Raw genomic sequence first — 16,139 nt, forward strand, 5'->3', positions numbered from 1 at the left:
ATGCCTTGGAACAACCTCCCCTTGACTGTCAGAGCACCTGGGAGATTGCTTCAGTTTAAAAAGCTTTTTAAAAAGCAAACAAACAAACAAACAAACACCTGTGAAGAAAGGTAGTTATATAATATTTTATAATTTATTTCCTAGTGTTTTATTGTTGCCATTATAAAGAATTTTATTTACTCTTCTAGCGTTTTATTGACTTTTTTCAATATTTCATTGTTGTTTTTAATGTTTAACTGTTGCTCTTTTTGTAGAGCATGTTGTAAAGTGTGTAGTTGCAATAAAATGTTACTATTATTCAACAAGAAATTGGTTTTAACACATATCTTATATTTCATGGTTATCACTGACTATATTAGCTGCTGTACAGAGAGTACAGATTTGACTGATCCAAGCAGAACAGCAGCCTCTAGTTTAAAGTGCAAGCAGTTTTTTCTAGTACTGTAAAAATCTTAGGTAACTGAACGCATCGTCGCAGCAGAGCTGCAGAGCTGTGATTGGCTGTGAGCAGGGAGTCTCCTCCCACTGAGTCCCGGAATAAGGAAGAGATTTCGCAGAGAGGAAAGTCTGTTGACAGCAGAAATCACACCCGGATTACAAACAAGTTTGAACATTTTTTGTCTATTGAATTCACCTCGGATCGTATTGTAGTGCTTCGACCTTGCAGGAGCCCTCAAGGTAACTCACAGCTGCATTAGTGCCCACAGAGGAGCAGGCTGCAGGTTGGTCTGCTGCTAACTTGTGTTTTGAACTCTTCAAGGTATGGAATATGGCAACGACTGAAACGCAGTTCATGTTAAGCGTCGGGTTAATCGGTAAGTTTCGGTTCTCGGTTCATTTCTCTTGCTTCTTGGTTGGTTGTGAGGTGAAGTTTTCACCTCAGACTGTCTGAATGTGCATTAGAGTCACATGACAACAGTGTGACCTGACAGCAGGGCTTCACTGCTGCTGCATGTGTGGCCTGAATGCATTAATGAGCTGCTCACTGGTGGGTTCCTGAATGCAGCCAGACCACACTGGGATGCAGATTTACTCCCACAAAACCTTCACTGTGTTCAGGTTCATATACAGTACCAGTCAAAGGTTTGTTGTCACCCAGAAAACTTCATGTTTTCCATAAAAACTCACACTTTTATTCATGTGCTAACATTATTGCACAAGGGTTTTCTGATCATCAATTAGCCTTTCAACACCATTAGCTAACACAATGGAGCTTTAGAACACAGGAGTGATGGTTGCTGGAAATGTTCCTCTGTACCCCTATGTACATAATAAAAATCAGCTGTTTCCAGCTAGAATAGTCATTTACCACATTAACAATATCTAGACCAGTGGTGTCAAACATACAGCCGTGGCCCAAAACCAGGCCCCCAGAGGGTCCAATCTGGCCCATGGGATGATTTTGCAAAGTGTGAAAAGAAGACATCAGCTGCAAATTGTAAATTTGTAAAACTGTAAATTTAAACTAATTTTGAGAACTTGACAAGTTGTTTTGATCATACAGTAAAATACTAGATTGTTCAGTTCCTGATGCCTGCGCCTGAATGTTTTGTGTTTTTGTAGATACACTGTGATCTGTGACATAGTTTTGTTGAAAATAAATGTATTTTCCTAAGAAACTTCAGGTTGTTGGTAGTCTGTTGTAAAAATGATAATTCCTCAAATGTGAACATTTTCAGAATGTACTTGTTTGCACTAAAACAAAGGGAAAATGTAGGAGTTGTCATTGTTGATAGCTTATTATGCCGTGATTTTACTGGTCCAGCCCATTTGAGCTCAAATTGGGCTGAATGTGGCCTCTGAACTAGAATGAGTTTGACACCCCTGGTCTAGACAGTATTTCTGATTCATTTATTGTTATCTTCATTGAACAAAAACTGCTTTTCTTTCAAAAATAGCAGAAATAAAGAGATAAAGGCATTTCTAAGTGACCCCAAACTGTTGAGCGGTTGTGTGTGTTGCTCCTCTTTGATGTTTTTTTTTTTTTTCAACCAGAGAAAGATGTGAATGGAGACACGCTGTGGGTGTGGTGTTATCCATCTGTGGGCTCCGAACTGAGACAAGTCCTGCTCAGTAAGTGCTGTCTGACACAGGATGGCCGAAATTTCCACACCTTTGTGTTTGGTCAGTTCTGTCGTACGTGGTACTACATCACCACAGCGGAGGTGCAGGAACCTACAGCACTGAACAAGGTACAGCGTCTTCATGCAGAGAAACCGTAGTTACTGATAGGTTGCACTACTGATTAATCTGTTTATTATTATCCCCCGCCTCGACGAAGTGGAAAAGGGGGATATATGTTTGGCCTCCGTCCGTCTGTCCGTCCGTCCGTCTGTCCGAGATGAAAGGGACAGCTTTTCTCGGAAACTATTACAGCTAGGATTACGAAACTTAGTGTGTAGCTTCACACTATGGACACCTTGATCAAGTTCGAAAATGAGACCTGTGCGATAATATTTAACAGAGTTATGGCCCTTGATCACTATTTTGGATATAGACTCATAGACATTACATGTGGCGGAGGATATTGATGACCATGTCGTCTTGTTATTTTATTGATTATTTTTATCGTTCAGTTGTTTGATCTATAAAATGTCAGAAAATCATTTAAAATTTTTATCAGTGTTTCATAAATTCCAAGATGTTGTGTTCAGAACCCAAACATAATTTACTGTTGTAGGAAACCAGAAAAAAAAATCAAATTTATGAACCTGGAGTCAGAGAATTTAGATTTTTTTTTAATTACTTAAACCAATTAATCAAAACTGTCTGAGCAGCTGATGATAAATTTGTTCATTTGATTGTTTTGTCCAGTGAGCTGCCCAAAATTCTAAGTGGAGAAAACAGGAATTCCTCACATTTAAAAAAAGAAAAAAACTGGAAGAAGCAATCATGTGGAATCTTTTCTTAATAAATGACCTAAAGAGTTAATAGCAGAATAGTCAGTTTAGATTCTGTTTTTCATCAACTGTTTCAGCACTAACTGTTTGTAGCTGAGAATGTTTTTCTGAAATAGTTGTATTGATTTTTTCTCTACTTTTCCTTTTCTAGGTCACCCATTTTTCCATAGTTGTTACAGCAAAAGACTTCAACCCTGAGAAGTATGCAGCACTCAGCAGAATACTCTGCAGGTAAAGATGTTTGTGAATAAGGAGCTTTTTAATGGTCATTGGACTCTGGACTTCACTTATACACTGAATCTGTTCTTCAGGATGTACATCAAACATGGCAGTCCAGTGAAGATGATGGAAGCCTACATCGCCGTCCTCACCAAAGGAATCTGTCAGAGTGATGAAAACGGCTCGTTTCTCATTAAGGATCATGATGTTCGGAAAGCGTACTTGGCAGGTTCAATCAAAGGTCAGACATCATGTTTGTTAGAGGGAAAGATTTTGCCCACCTTTGCCTGATTTCTCTCTCATCTTGACACATTAAACTTTTCACTGTTACAGTTGATTCATTGATCACCTGAAACACAATCTACTGTCTTGCCATTTTTAACCCATTGTTAAAAATGGGTTTAAAAGGGCTTTTGTGATTGGCCAGAATGAATAAGGGAGTTTGTTCTGGCTTGTTTGTTGCCAGTTATCAGGTTTTTCTTGCATAGGAGGAATTTTTGGAGACCGTCCTAAAGAGATTTTGGTTGCGTTAAAGGCTGCTCACCATGAACAAAATGATCAGAATTGAAAATATTGTTTGAGAATATTGGCTTTGTTCAATGGAGTGTCATTTAGTCAAGCACATTAGACATTTCTGTTTATGAAATGTTCAGAAATAACAGGAAGATAAATCGATTTCTTTTAAATATAGCAACAGAGCCCTTGTCTTTACTTTACACAGGCCTATCACGCATATTTTTGTGTGTAGTCGCCTTCTAAAGGCCCTTCTGAGCCAGGACATCCCTGCAGAGATGATAGTAAATCAAGTATCTTTTTTCACATGTGAAAAAAGAAAAGCACCCAGAGAGCGCAGTATTCCGCTAAGGATGCTCAGTGGTATCTTTTTTGACGGATAAGTCTGCAGTGTTGGATTTGTAGCAGAATCGCGATCATGTGATCGTCAGCAGGCAGCCGACATAGTGTTCACTTGTTGTCATAGTTACAGTGACACCGTGCCGCTGTCTCACCATAATACAGAAATCTTTAACAAATCTGTGAATCCAGACTATAAACCACATCACTGCCGAAATCTAATAAGGTGGTCCTTGTGTCATTTCTGACCTTCTTTGAAAGTTTCATCCAAATCCGTTAGTCCATTTTTGAGTAATGTAATGCACAGACGGACAGTAAGACAGACGTACGCTGATCGTCACGTAACTCTGCCACGTTCCTTAGCTGAGTAATAATTGATTAATTAAGAAAATTAAAGCAACTGGTAAAATGAGTCATCAGTTGCAGCCTTAAATTATGGTAGAATAAGTCGAGCCTACGATAAAGTATTCGTAGTATATGTGTGTAGGTAGGGCTGCATCTAGCATTTACATTCATTATTAATTGCTCTGCTGATTGTTTTTTGAGTAGTTGAAGCATTTGGCGTATAAAATGTCAGCAGACAGGGGCGATCAGAGAGCTGAGTGTTTAGGGTGCATACCAGATGAACTCAGATGTTCTCAGCAGCATTTCCCTGCTTCATTTCCTGGCTGGGGATCATTTTCAGCGTTTCATTCCCCTGCTCTCTTCCTTCACATTTACTATCTCTCTCCCCTGCCACTATAAAATGAATGCATAAAAAACTTCTAAAAAATGTCAGCAAATAGTGAAAAATGGCTCCCACAGGTACAAAATGTTAAGTAGAGGAATGCAGAAAAAAACCTGTTTTATGTTCGTCCTCACCTGTGATGCATATAGAGAGGACATTTTAGCGTCTGAAACAGCAGGACAACACGAGAGAAAGTGAAAGTGGTTCATAAAACTGCTCTTGGCACACAGCCCAGATTCCTCCAGAGATGAAAGCTGGTCATCCAGTTTACTGTTTCCGCTCTATCTCAGATGTGGTGTCTCAGTTTGGCATGGAGACGATCATCCTGTACACCGCTCTGATGCTGAAGAAGAGGATCGTCGTCCATCACCCTCGGATTGAAGCGCTGCTGGAGTTTACGAGGTGAGTTTAAGACTTTCATCGCTACTTGGTGGTGGAATGTGTTGTCATATGTAGGTAACTCTTTACTCCGTTTCTCCTCAGAGTTCTGCCGGCGCTGACCTGGCACAGGAAAGACTGGTCCATCCTGCACCCATATGTGCACCTGACTGATGCTGAGCTGGAGGATTTAAAGAAATGTCCTGGTGAGGCTGCCTCCTGCTGTATTATCTTCATTACCAGGAAACCTTTGTGCAGAGTTTCCTCCTCACGGCTAGAGATTAGCCACCATCTGTGCTGCGACGTCTGTGATGCAATGGCGAGAAAATGAATTATTTATACTCCAACATGTCGGTTTTCTCCACAGGATACATCGCAGGATTTGTAGATCCAGACGTGAGCAACAGATCGGACTTGTTCGATGTGTTTGTGAACCTCTCAGACAGTGTCATCACAGTATCCCAGAGCGCCAAAGGTACAGCATGTTCAGAGGGAGCGCAGTATGTTTCTGGGAGTGCTTAGATCCCCTCACTGATGTTCAGTATGTCACCACAGAAGCCATGGCGATGGGGAAGTTGCACAAGGAGATTGGGCAGCTGATCGTTCAGTCTGCAGAGGATCCTGAGAGGTCAGACAGTCAGGTCATTAAGGTGAGAACACTGAACTGACAGGAAAAAATGCCCCTCTCAAAACAAGGGAAAAAAAACTTATTTCAAGGAACTTTTTCCTTGAAATAAGTGGAAAAAATTCTGCCAATAGAACAAGTGAAAAATGGCTTGGTAAGATTTCTTGAAATAAGATGTGATATTTAGAATATCGAGATCTTAAAATTAGCTGGGAAAAGTTATTTTAAGCTATATTTGACCAGGTTTGACACGTTTAGGTGTCTTAACCCTCCTGTTGTCCTCATTTACGGCACCAAAAATGTTTCCTTGTCTGATTTTTTTTATTTTTTTTTAAATTCTCCAGATTTATAAAAAATTACAAAACCTCCAGGAAGAAAATTCCCCACAAGTTTCCCTGAAAGCATTACTTCATTTTTTTTTTTAAAAATCCCCAAATTTGGCAAGAAATAAAAACAATTAAAAAATTAAAAATTGTAAATATTTTCAAAAAAATGAATACAAATCTTCCAAAAACATCTTCAAAACATCTAAAGTGATTACATTTATATCAGTCAAGCTTCTAATACTTTTTCAGAACATTCACAAAAAAAATCCACCAAAATCCAGTGAAATTCGCTGGATTTTGGTTGATTCTTATGTGAATGTTCTGAAAGAAACATTTAACATTTCTTTTTTCCACCAAAAAATGTTCATAAATTTCCCCAAAAATGTTACAAATGTGGACATCAGAAGTTTCACTGTGAACATTTTTTAATTTTTTTTCCACATTTTTAAACTTTAAAACAGGTCAATTTTGACCTGCAGGATGACACCACGGTTAAAACAAAAATAATTTCAAGATTGTTTGACTTAACAAGCTATTTAAGATGCATTGTCTAAAAAGTTCATCTTGCTGAAATGTCACTTGTTCAGTGAATTTAACGTGAATCAAGTGGGATGAGACATTTTGACTAAAAATAAGACAAACAGACTTGGTAAGATTTTGAGTTTTTGCAGTGTTGTACTGTAGTACTCATCAGTTGTAAAAAAAATATTGTCCTATATCTGACCAGATGTCTACATGTTCATTTACAGGACATTTCTGTCAAGACAAAGGAGATCCTTGCCAACCTGGTTGCCCTGGCTAACGAGTGTGAAGACTCTAAAATCACTCTAGAAGGTTTAAAGCAGCGTCATTTCCCTCCGGCCACAGAGAACTTCCTCTTTCATTTGGCAGCTGCCGAGCAACTCTTACGGATATAAACATGTTTTCAGGTGCTCTACTGCAGGGTGGCATCAGTGAGCATCCTCTTCATTACGGTTTCCTGAAAGCCACTTTCTTACAGAGATCTTAATGTGAGGAAAGAAAAGTGTCACTAGCATCAGGTTTGATCAAAGTGGCTCTTGTAACAGCAGGACCACAGAACAAGAGGGTAAGCTTGGCAGAATTCAACAATTTTATGGCCAACAAATTCCATGAAAAGACCAAAACCAAATGCATCCAAAGCCTGATAGTGTATCTTCCCTGTGCCATAGAGCTTCACTGTTTCCATAAAGTTGCAAAAGCACAAGCAAATGGCACATCTGTCAGTGTGATGAACTGGACTGTGGACAAAAAGAACGAGGGGTGAAGATCTGACGGAGAACTCGAGGACGCTCCACATACCATAGTGACCTGTCAATCACGATAGCTCTACCAGAAAGCATACCGAGTCTGTTTCGCTCTGAACAAGAGCGTGATTTATTATATTCATAAAGTCTGAAAACGAGCAACTGAGACGATAAAGTCACTGGAAAAATGTTTTCTTGAGTAACAAATCAAGTGAACAGTAGGTTCATTTTCTCATAGGTTTCTATACAGTCGGACTCCTTTTTACTTTATCAGGTGCTGCCGCCTGCTGGTCGTTAGAAAGAATGTATGTTTAAGGCACTTTCATATTCCATCCACTTCTCAGACCTATATTTAATCTACTTACCATGTGACTCTCACATAACGCTGTAATAATACACAACTGAAAGTAGTTCCCTACAAATGCACTACTGGTTGGCTTTTAGGTAGTGTTTTGTGAAGTCCTCGGTGCCCAGCTGTTTAAAGAAGCTACTAAGCCTTTTTAAAATATGAAATGATCCCTACATTTTAAATCCCCTTTTGATACATACTGCAGCTTGAAGTACACACAGATGCATGCATACAATTGGAACATAGTACTTCGTCATAACATTGCACCTTGCTCATACATCTGTTGCAATCTCAGCAGCTCAAGTTTGTTACACCGTGATATGACTTCTGTCTGCTGCACAAAGCATTGTGGGTGAGAATGGGCAGAAAAGCATGAGGTCTTGTATACTGCAAAATGCGACGGGATGTCACAGGACAGCCTGGTGTAGCTGGCATACTGCATTTGACATAGTATGTATTGGGACACACTAAATCTTTATTTGGCATGCTACATAGAGTCACCCATGTAATGGATTAATTTCAATACCCAGAACTGTTTTCAGTCATGCTACAGACTTGCTTTGGGCTGACTGCTGCAGACATAAAGATGAACGAGTGCAGTGTTGGTTATGGTCTTTTCATAGGATTTGTTGACCAAACTACAAAACAATGCAAGTGTCATCCTCTAACATTTGCAGACATGGGCAATAAGGAGCTGCAGTTTTTGTCTGTAAGACTGTGGAGTAAAGACAAATGAGCTGATCAGCTGGTACATCTGCCAGTGTTTTCCAGATGTTCTCTCCACAGTGCAAACTTCCAAACATCACAAATCTTGGATGAAATTAGTGAGTGTCCACTGTGAAGAGTCTCACCCTAATACACCACCGTTCAGAAGTTTGGGGTCACTTAGAAATGTCCTTATTTTTGAAGAAAACATTAAATTAATCCTAAATACAGTCTAGACTTTGTTAATTTGGTAAATGACTATTCTAGCTGGAAACGGCTGATTTTTAATGGAAAATCTACATAGGGGTACAGAGGAACATTTCCAGCAACCATCACTCCTGTGTTCTAATGCTACATTGTGTTAGCTAATGGTGTTGAAAGGCTAACTGATGATTAGAAAACTTGTGCAGTTATGGTAGCACTTGAATAAAAATGAGTTTTCATGTCTGGGTGACCCCAGACTTTTGAACAGCAGTGCATGTCTGAAATAACCCAGATGTGACGAGCACTTACTATTAATTAGTTGGTAGAAACTGCGTTGTACGTGGTCATCGAATCGCAGCTACAACAGACATTGCACACATTTTATTTTTTGTTTGTTTTTCTAACAGTGTCACATTTTCTATTTTACTAATGACATTAGTGCCAAACAACTGAAATACAAGTGAACTGAGTCGTGCCATGAGGCTTTTTCAAACACACTTTTCTAAAAAGGTTCAGATGGTTGATGCTTCCATATCCACATCAAGCTTCACTCACCAGCCTCTTTAAAAGGTGTGAAATGTACTTCAGTCCAGTGGAACAGCTGTGCCACAAATTCTACTTCTACCTTACTTTCTTCTTCTTTTTTTTAAATTCTACTTTATTATCGAGGCCATGGTGGTTGGCAGCGCTTACTGTACTGTATTACATTGAAAAGTGTTCCTAATATTTTTAATTTTATAAGTGTACCTGGTAAATTGGCCGGTGAGTGTATGCTGCATTATATGTCTCACTGTTCAGGGTCTGTTTTTAATTCAGTTAGATTCCTGTTGAGTCTATTTTCTGCCACATTGCCAAACAGATGGTTTTGTGTCAAAGTATTTTCAGATCTCAGCGAGAATACAGAAACACTCATGTAACTTTCAAACTAAATGTATTTTCATGATGTAAGATTTGCTATATCTATAAATACATCTAATGTTCCAACTAAATAAATTTACTATCAAAAGTAGCATCTTGCTTGTTTTATTAAATATCTTTTAAACAAAATATCTCACATGAATACTACATCTGATGTTGGAGTCTGTTACACGTATCGAACTTATCCAGCCGTATGATGTTACAGGAGGATTTTACTGTCATGCTATCAGTAACGGCACCATGTGCTGTGGTTGATTGTGTGTCTGGCTGCTCCTCAGAGTCCTCTGTGGTAGAATAACCGTCCACCAGCTGCTCTGTCCTGCAGCTCCTCCTCCAACATTTCCCTCTTTATCTGTAAAACAAGGTCAGTGATAGCCGAGCTCATCATGAGGAAAACATTAGAGGCGAGCCGAGGACCCTGAACTCACCGTTCCCAGCTGTGGAAAGAGACTGAATGAGACCGGAACCATCAGGCCCAGGACAAATGCAACGCTCATATGCCGGAAAGGAGCAGCAAGCAGGGAGTTCCTCTGGAAGAGTCTTGTTCTGCAAAGGAAAATGTATTCAGTCCAACCTGACAGGGATTTTTAAACAGGAGTTCTTAGACTGAACTGAGTTTAACAGTCACCAACCTCTGTAGGAGCAAAACCAGCAGATTAGGAACAGCAGCAGTCGTACCAAACAGCACCGCTCTAGATAACGCAGTTTCCATCACAGCCTGATAACGGGGGAAAAAAACTTAATATGGAAAGTTTTGAAAGACAAGATTTACTGCTGTCCATTTAGGCCATTTGAAACCTTTTCTGCTGCTGCTTTAGAGATGCCCACAGGATTTCCATTGCGGTCGAACACTTGGATCCCAGTTTCTGACTCCTCACTTCTGATAGTTAGCACATTGAAGAAGGCCAGAGCAGCTGGGGAGTTGCACAAGATGTTAGTGATGGAAGCTTGCCAGTAAGGAAAGGAACAAAAGTTATGAAAATGACCTTACACTGAGCACAGGCGTGTGTCCATGATGCACAGATACCGAATTGCGTGACCTACACTGCAAAATCTCAAATTCTTACCAAGTCTATTTGTCTTATCTTTAGTCAAAATGTCTCATCACACTTGATTTAAAATATTTTTTTTTATTTATTTATTTCGTCAAGGATGTGTAGCACATTGTGTACACATTTTATGATCATCAGATGACCAGTCATACACACGTTATGCCATACACACCCCTGCTCGAAAAATTCACTTAACAAGTGACATTTCAGCACGATGGAGGGACTTGTTTTAAGACAACACATCTTAAATATCTTAAGTCAAACAATCTTGAAATTATCTTGTTCTGAGTTGTATTTTACAAGAATGCTCAAAATAAGTTTGATACATTACGAATTAGGAGGTTACATGAAAGCAAAATCGATTTTTGAGTGAAAAACTGCTATTTTTTATAGCATGTCTGGCTCATTTTAAGACACCTAAGCCTGACAATCCTGGTAAAATATAGCTTAAAATAAGTTTTCTCAGCTAAGTTTAAGATCCCAATATTCTAAGTATAATATCTTATTCCAAGAAATCTTACCAAGCCATTTTCACTTGTTCTATTGGCAGATTTTTCATTTATTTCAAGATGAAAGTTTCTTAAAATAAGTTATTTTTTTCTTGTTTTGAGAGGGGCATTTTTTCCCAGTGTAAATATGTAGAAGGTGGCAGGAACTGATGGGACTCTGAAACACCCCCACAATTTAATCAATTGTTCCTTGTATCATTTCCGACGGATAAGTCTGCAGCGGTGGATTTGTAGTAGGATCAGGATCATGTGATCGTCAGCAGGCAGCTGACGTAGTGTTCACTTTTTGTCACAGTTACAGTGACTCCTTTTCGCCATCTCGCAATGATACAGAAATCTTTAACAAATCCGTAGATCCAGACTATAAGCCGCGTCACTGCCAAAACATAATTATTGGTCCTTGTGTCATTTCTGACCTTTCCTGAAAATTTCATTCCAATCCGTTAGTCCAGTTTTGAGTAATGTTGCTAACAGACAAACAGACGGACAAACGTACGCTGATCGTCACATAACTCTGGCGCGTTCCTTGGCAGAGTAATTAAACACTATTTGTCTGACATCAGGGTGAATTTATAATGTATAAACAAGGCTATGTACAACACTATTTATGCCGCAGTATTTTAGTGTTTATGGCACCCTACTGGAAAACTTCTATAAAGAGCCTGGGTGTTTTTTTGAGTCTTTTTTTTTCAATTATATGTGCAGATCAAACCAGTAGTCAAAGTTAGATTTTACCTAAAGTCAAGGCCTTTCCTTTAAAGATCTTAAGAAGGCCACTCCCACTTTTTTCACATCCAGGCTGGACTATTTCAGTTTGTTGTCCATCAGAGTGAGTCAGGTATTAATATCCAGGTTACAGATGGTTTAACATGTTGCAGCTGGGATCCTGAATGCAGCACATTTCATCTGTCCTGACATCCTCACATGGCTACCTGATCAGTACAGGACTGACTACAACATTTTGTTACTCGTTTAGAAGTGCTTGAATGGATCAACTCCAGCTAATCTGTCAGATCTGTGGTACCCTGATGTCCCTTGTTCAGTGTTTATCTAGATGTACTGGTCAACATTATGTTGTGTTTAAATGAGCTCTATAAAAATAACTGCCATGACTTGACCTGTCTTTCTGAATAAAAGTCTTACCTGAAAGTGGGATTGGAAATAATGACCTGAAGAACGTCTGGACTGCTGGGCTTCTTATACGGAGTCGGTTAATGAAAATCTGAGGAAGGGCCTGAAACAGAAAACACAGGAAATATACAATGACGACAAAAAAGGCAACACTTGGCAAAGTCTTTCCTTGAAACATTGGAGTAGATATCAGCAGAACCAGGTCACACACACCCCTGCACATGATGTGTAGGAAGCTGTTCCAGCGATCAACAGAAGCTGCTTCAAAGACGTCTTCTTGTCCTGGTGGTGGGAGATAAAGACAGATAGAGTGAAGCACAAACAGGAGGAACACTTTACATGAAGGACAACAGGAAATGGAGAGCAATGAAGCATTAGGCTGAGGGACATGGACAGGGAAAGGTAAAAACATCCCAATGAATATTCTCAATTAATCAGGAATGAAAACTATTAACTGGTTCAAAAACTTTCATGAAGCTACAAACTCAGTGTGTCTGAGTTCAAACAGCAGAGAGTTCTATAGATTGAGGCTCTAATAGCAGAAGTCCAATCACTGTTTATCACGAGCTCAGTCACCTGCAGGGCTCCATCTGCAGCTCTCACTGATGGAGAGGACACATAATAGAGATGTATTCAGGAGCACAGCTGTTTGAGGCCTTTTAAAATCAATTCAAAATCTAACAGGGAGCCGAGAGCTGATGTTTCCTCTGGTAATGAGTCGAGTATCGGTGGGTTGGATCAGCTGGATATAGTGACGAGTTCAAACAAAGAATAAATAAAAGGATGCACAACTTTTGATAGATCACACAAAGAATCTAATTTTAGATGTAAACTTAAGCTGAAAAAAGCAAGACTTAACACGTTTGACTTATTACCCCAAGTTTCCTGGCAGTCTCCTTAATATATTAACCATCTCATTATCTAGCATCTTGATGTGTGCTGCCCATCCGAAACAAAAGTTGCCCAGTCTAGTATTTCATTGGACCACCTTTAGCTCTGAAAACGACACTCATTCACTGTGGCATCGTTTCGATAATCTTCTGGAGTGTCACAGAATTTATTCCTATCCAGAGATGCATTCATTTTCTACCTATATGCTTAGTTAAATTCAGGTATTGACGTTTTTTAGACAGGCTATGTATTTGGGGATTTTGTTTGTATGTTTGTGTTATTGACATGTTTTGAAGAATCATACCTGCTCTGTTGAAGAATTTCTGTTGGCATGGTTGAACCCTGCACAGTAACTCTGCAGCAAAAACTGAAAGAACAAGTTATTATATAACATTATTAACATTAAGGCCTCATGTTTTCATTAATATGATGAATGTGCTTCACTACCTGCCAAAACAGAGCCGGTTTGACGCCGCTATGTGGCAAAAGGCTGGCAACAACCTAGAAAAAAAAACAACTTTTGTTTTACAACCACTATTGACAAAGAGGGATAAAAGTGACGCTTACATAATGAACAACACGCGTACCAAAGGTGCAGTTATTGGCAGAAATGCTAGAAAGAAAAGGACAGACAGAGAGGCATTAACATCATAACTCTACTTTGAACGATGAATGTGATACTACATGAAATAGTTATGAAACACATTGTATCCTGTGTGCATGTTTTGGGGGTTTTCTTTGTTCAGAATGGCCCACAAAGAATAACAGAACTGAGAGGATTCAATGCATTTTCCTGTTAAATTCTAGAGCTGTTCCTTTGTATTTTGGTGCTGGTGATTTTCTCTGGTTAAAACCTCTTGGATGTGGCTAGATTACTCTGTGCAGGAAAAGCTTAAGCTGAATACATAAAATTTGAAATATATAAGTAATTCCTGATTTCTACAGGAACAACTCTGGCAAAAGCAGCCCTTCACTGACTGAACACAGCTGATCAAACCTGTCTTTAAAACTCTTAAGATGCTTTCCTAAAGTCCGGTTTACTCTACCGTTATAGTTTCTACAACAACAGTTCAAACGGCTACACAAGCTGTATGAATTCCTTGTATCCTAAGTTCGTTTAAATAATGAATGAAAACTACTGAAACATTTGGAAGAGCCTTCATGTTACAGATGTTACCTGGAGGGCGGAAAACTATTGGAAGAGCAGCACCAGAATCAGCGTGGACAGACGACTGTAAACACAAAGTAGAACAATAAACTCTGTCAGATCACATCTGAACAACACGGCTGTCAGCCCTTGTGTAAATGTAGCTTTACTTTACTACAGATAAATACACTACTGTCCAAAAGTTTGTGGTCACTTAGAAATGTCCTTATTTTTGAAAGAATTTCTTTTTTTTTTTTCAGTGAAGATAACACTAAATTAGTCAGAAATGCAGTCGAGACATCTTTAATGTGGTAAATGACTATTCTAGCTGGAAACAGCTGATTTTTCATGGAATATCTACATAGAGGTACAGAGGAACATTTCCAGCAACCATCACTCCTGTGTTCTAATGCTACATTGTGTTAGCTAATGGTGTTGAAAGGCTAACTGATGATTAGAAAACTCTTGTGCAGTTATATTAGCACATGAATAAAAGTGTGAGTTTTCATGTCTAGGTGACCCCAAAACTTTTGAACAGTAGTGTGTATAGGAAATAACCCAGATGTGACAATCACTTACTATTATTGAGTTAGTTGACATGGAAGTTGTCTGGTTGACCACAAAATTCCATCACCCATTAACCTGACAGTAGTACACAGGGCTGTGATAATGTCTATGTATACAGTAATGTGTGTATGTATGTATATATATATATATATATATATATATATGAATGAAGCAATTTGAGAGAATAGCATAATGTCCCAATAGCTACAGTGGTGCTATCATACCTTGATAAATTATTCATGTTTACAGACAGAAATATCAGTGTGTTCTCATTCATTCAGAGACTAAACAAATGCTATTTTGGCGAGACTTACAAGTGAGAGGGTCAGCGCAGATTCATCCTAGAGGAGGAAACAGACCAGAGAGATGTAAACAATCTGCAGCAGGTTTGCAGCTGACTGATCACTGAGTAGTAAATATAATCCGACCTTTTTATCCTGTGGCTGTGAACTTCCAATAAGGGTGTGGGCTTTTTCTATTTCAGGCTGAGGAGAGCAAAGTCACCAGTTAAACATCAGTTTTATTCTACTGATCTCTGCAGCAGAGTCACCAGTTAAACATCAGGTTTATTCTACTGATCTCTGCAGCAGGTGCTACTTACATCAGAGGAGAGCAGGAGGGTTGGATCAAGCAGATTAATCCACGTCTGGAGTCGGCGGAAGAAAGACTGAAGAAGGAAGGGTAGAAGTTACCACTTATAATATTACAGGAACTAGATATCTTCACTGTCACCACCCTCGGTGATGATAACCTGCATGTTAAACTGTGTGAACTCACCCGACCCCGGTCTCTCCAGTGCAGCAGATTAGGATCCATTAGAACAAACACAACATTTACTTTTCATACATTCAAACACTGACAGCAACACTACTGCAGTGCAAATCCTACAAACATGGTTTTCTCATGCTGTTGAGGTCACTTACGAACCCCTTCCGCCTTCAATCACGTGTTCAGAGTAGGAAGCTTTATGGTGCATTCAGGGACGTCGGAAAAATCAGAGACTGTTATTTCTGTATGCCCAAGCCGTCAGGTGGCATATGATCAACACGATATTTCACATGGAACAGCTTCTGGTTGTTGCTTTTAATGCAGTCACAATGACAAATTTTTGTAGAGAAAATGTTTTTTTTTCTAGCAAACTTTGCAATTTACAACAGTTTTTTTTACAGCTTGGGTTCAACACTTAGCTACTGTAAAATTAATTTAAATGAGTATTACCACATGAGACACCCTCAGATCATTACTGCTCTACATTCTAATTAAAGGAGAAGAACTTAAAGATATGAACTGTTCCTGGCAAACATTTGACATTAGTTTTAATTGGTGTAGAAGATAGAACAATGATCACAACAGCTATGATTGAGTTAAACTATT

At 39.1% G+C, this 16,139-nt stretch overlaps 2 protein-coding genes across 4 annotated transcripts; one reads left to right on the top strand and one right to left on the bottom strand.

Annotated features, from left to right (window-relative positions):
• Positions 1-498: 498 nt before the first annotated feature.
• dennd10 (DENN domain containing 10) lies at positions 499-9,559 on the top strand. Of its 2 annotated transcripts, XM_022196333.2 has the most exons (10): positions 499-678; positions 761-815; positions 1,996-2,192; positions 3,052-3,131; positions 3,212-3,360; positions 4,989-5,100; positions 5,182-5,282; positions 5,444-5,551; positions 5,632-5,726; positions 6,777-9,559. In XM_022196333.2, exons 2-10 carry the CDS (start codon positions 770-772, stop codon positions 6,942-6,944), a joined length of 1,056 nt encoding a protein of 351 aa, XP_022052025.2. In that variant the 5' UTR covers positions 499-678; positions 761-769; the 3' UTR covers positions 6,945-9,559. The 2 variants fall into 2 exon arrangements, with proteins under 2 accessions (XP_022052025.2, XP_022052026.2); XM_022196334.2 differs by lacking the exon at positions 499-678 and having other exon boundaries at positions 798-815; positions 1,996-2,073.
• sfxn4 (sideroflexin 4) lies at positions 8,917-15,707 on the bottom strand. Of its 2 annotated transcripts, XM_022196335.2 has the most exons (14): positions 15,543-15,707; positions 15,367-15,432; positions 15,194-15,250; positions 15,080-15,106; positions 14,229-14,283; positions 13,639-13,664; positions 13,499-13,552; positions 13,356-13,418; positions 12,374-12,442; positions 12,173-12,263; positions 10,267-10,382; positions 10,101-10,186; positions 9,897-10,014; positions 8,917-9,820 (listed from the first exon to the last, which is right to left on the bottom strand). In XM_022196335.2, exons 1-14 carry the CDS (start codon positions 15,579-15,581, stop codon positions 9,743-9,745), a joined length of 945 nt encoding a protein of 314 aa, XP_022052027.1. In that variant the 5' UTR covers positions 15,582-15,707; the 3' UTR covers positions 8,917-9,742. The 2 variants fall into 2 exon arrangements, with proteins under 2 accessions (XP_022052027.1, XP_022052028.1); XM_022196336.2 differs by lacking the exons at positions 15,367-15,432; positions 15,543-15,707 and adding an exon at positions 14,778-14,840.
• Positions 15,708-16,139: the final 432 nt, after the last annotated feature.

This window comes from Acanthochromis polyacanthus, chromosome 15 (genome assembly GCF_021347895.1).
Source record: "Acanthochromis polyacanthus isolate Apoly-LR-REF ecotype Palm Island chromosome 15, KAUST_Apoly_ChrSc, whole genome shotgun sequence".
NCBI lineage: Eukaryota > Metazoa > Chordata > Actinopteri > Pomacentridae > Acanthochromis > Acanthochromis polyacanthus.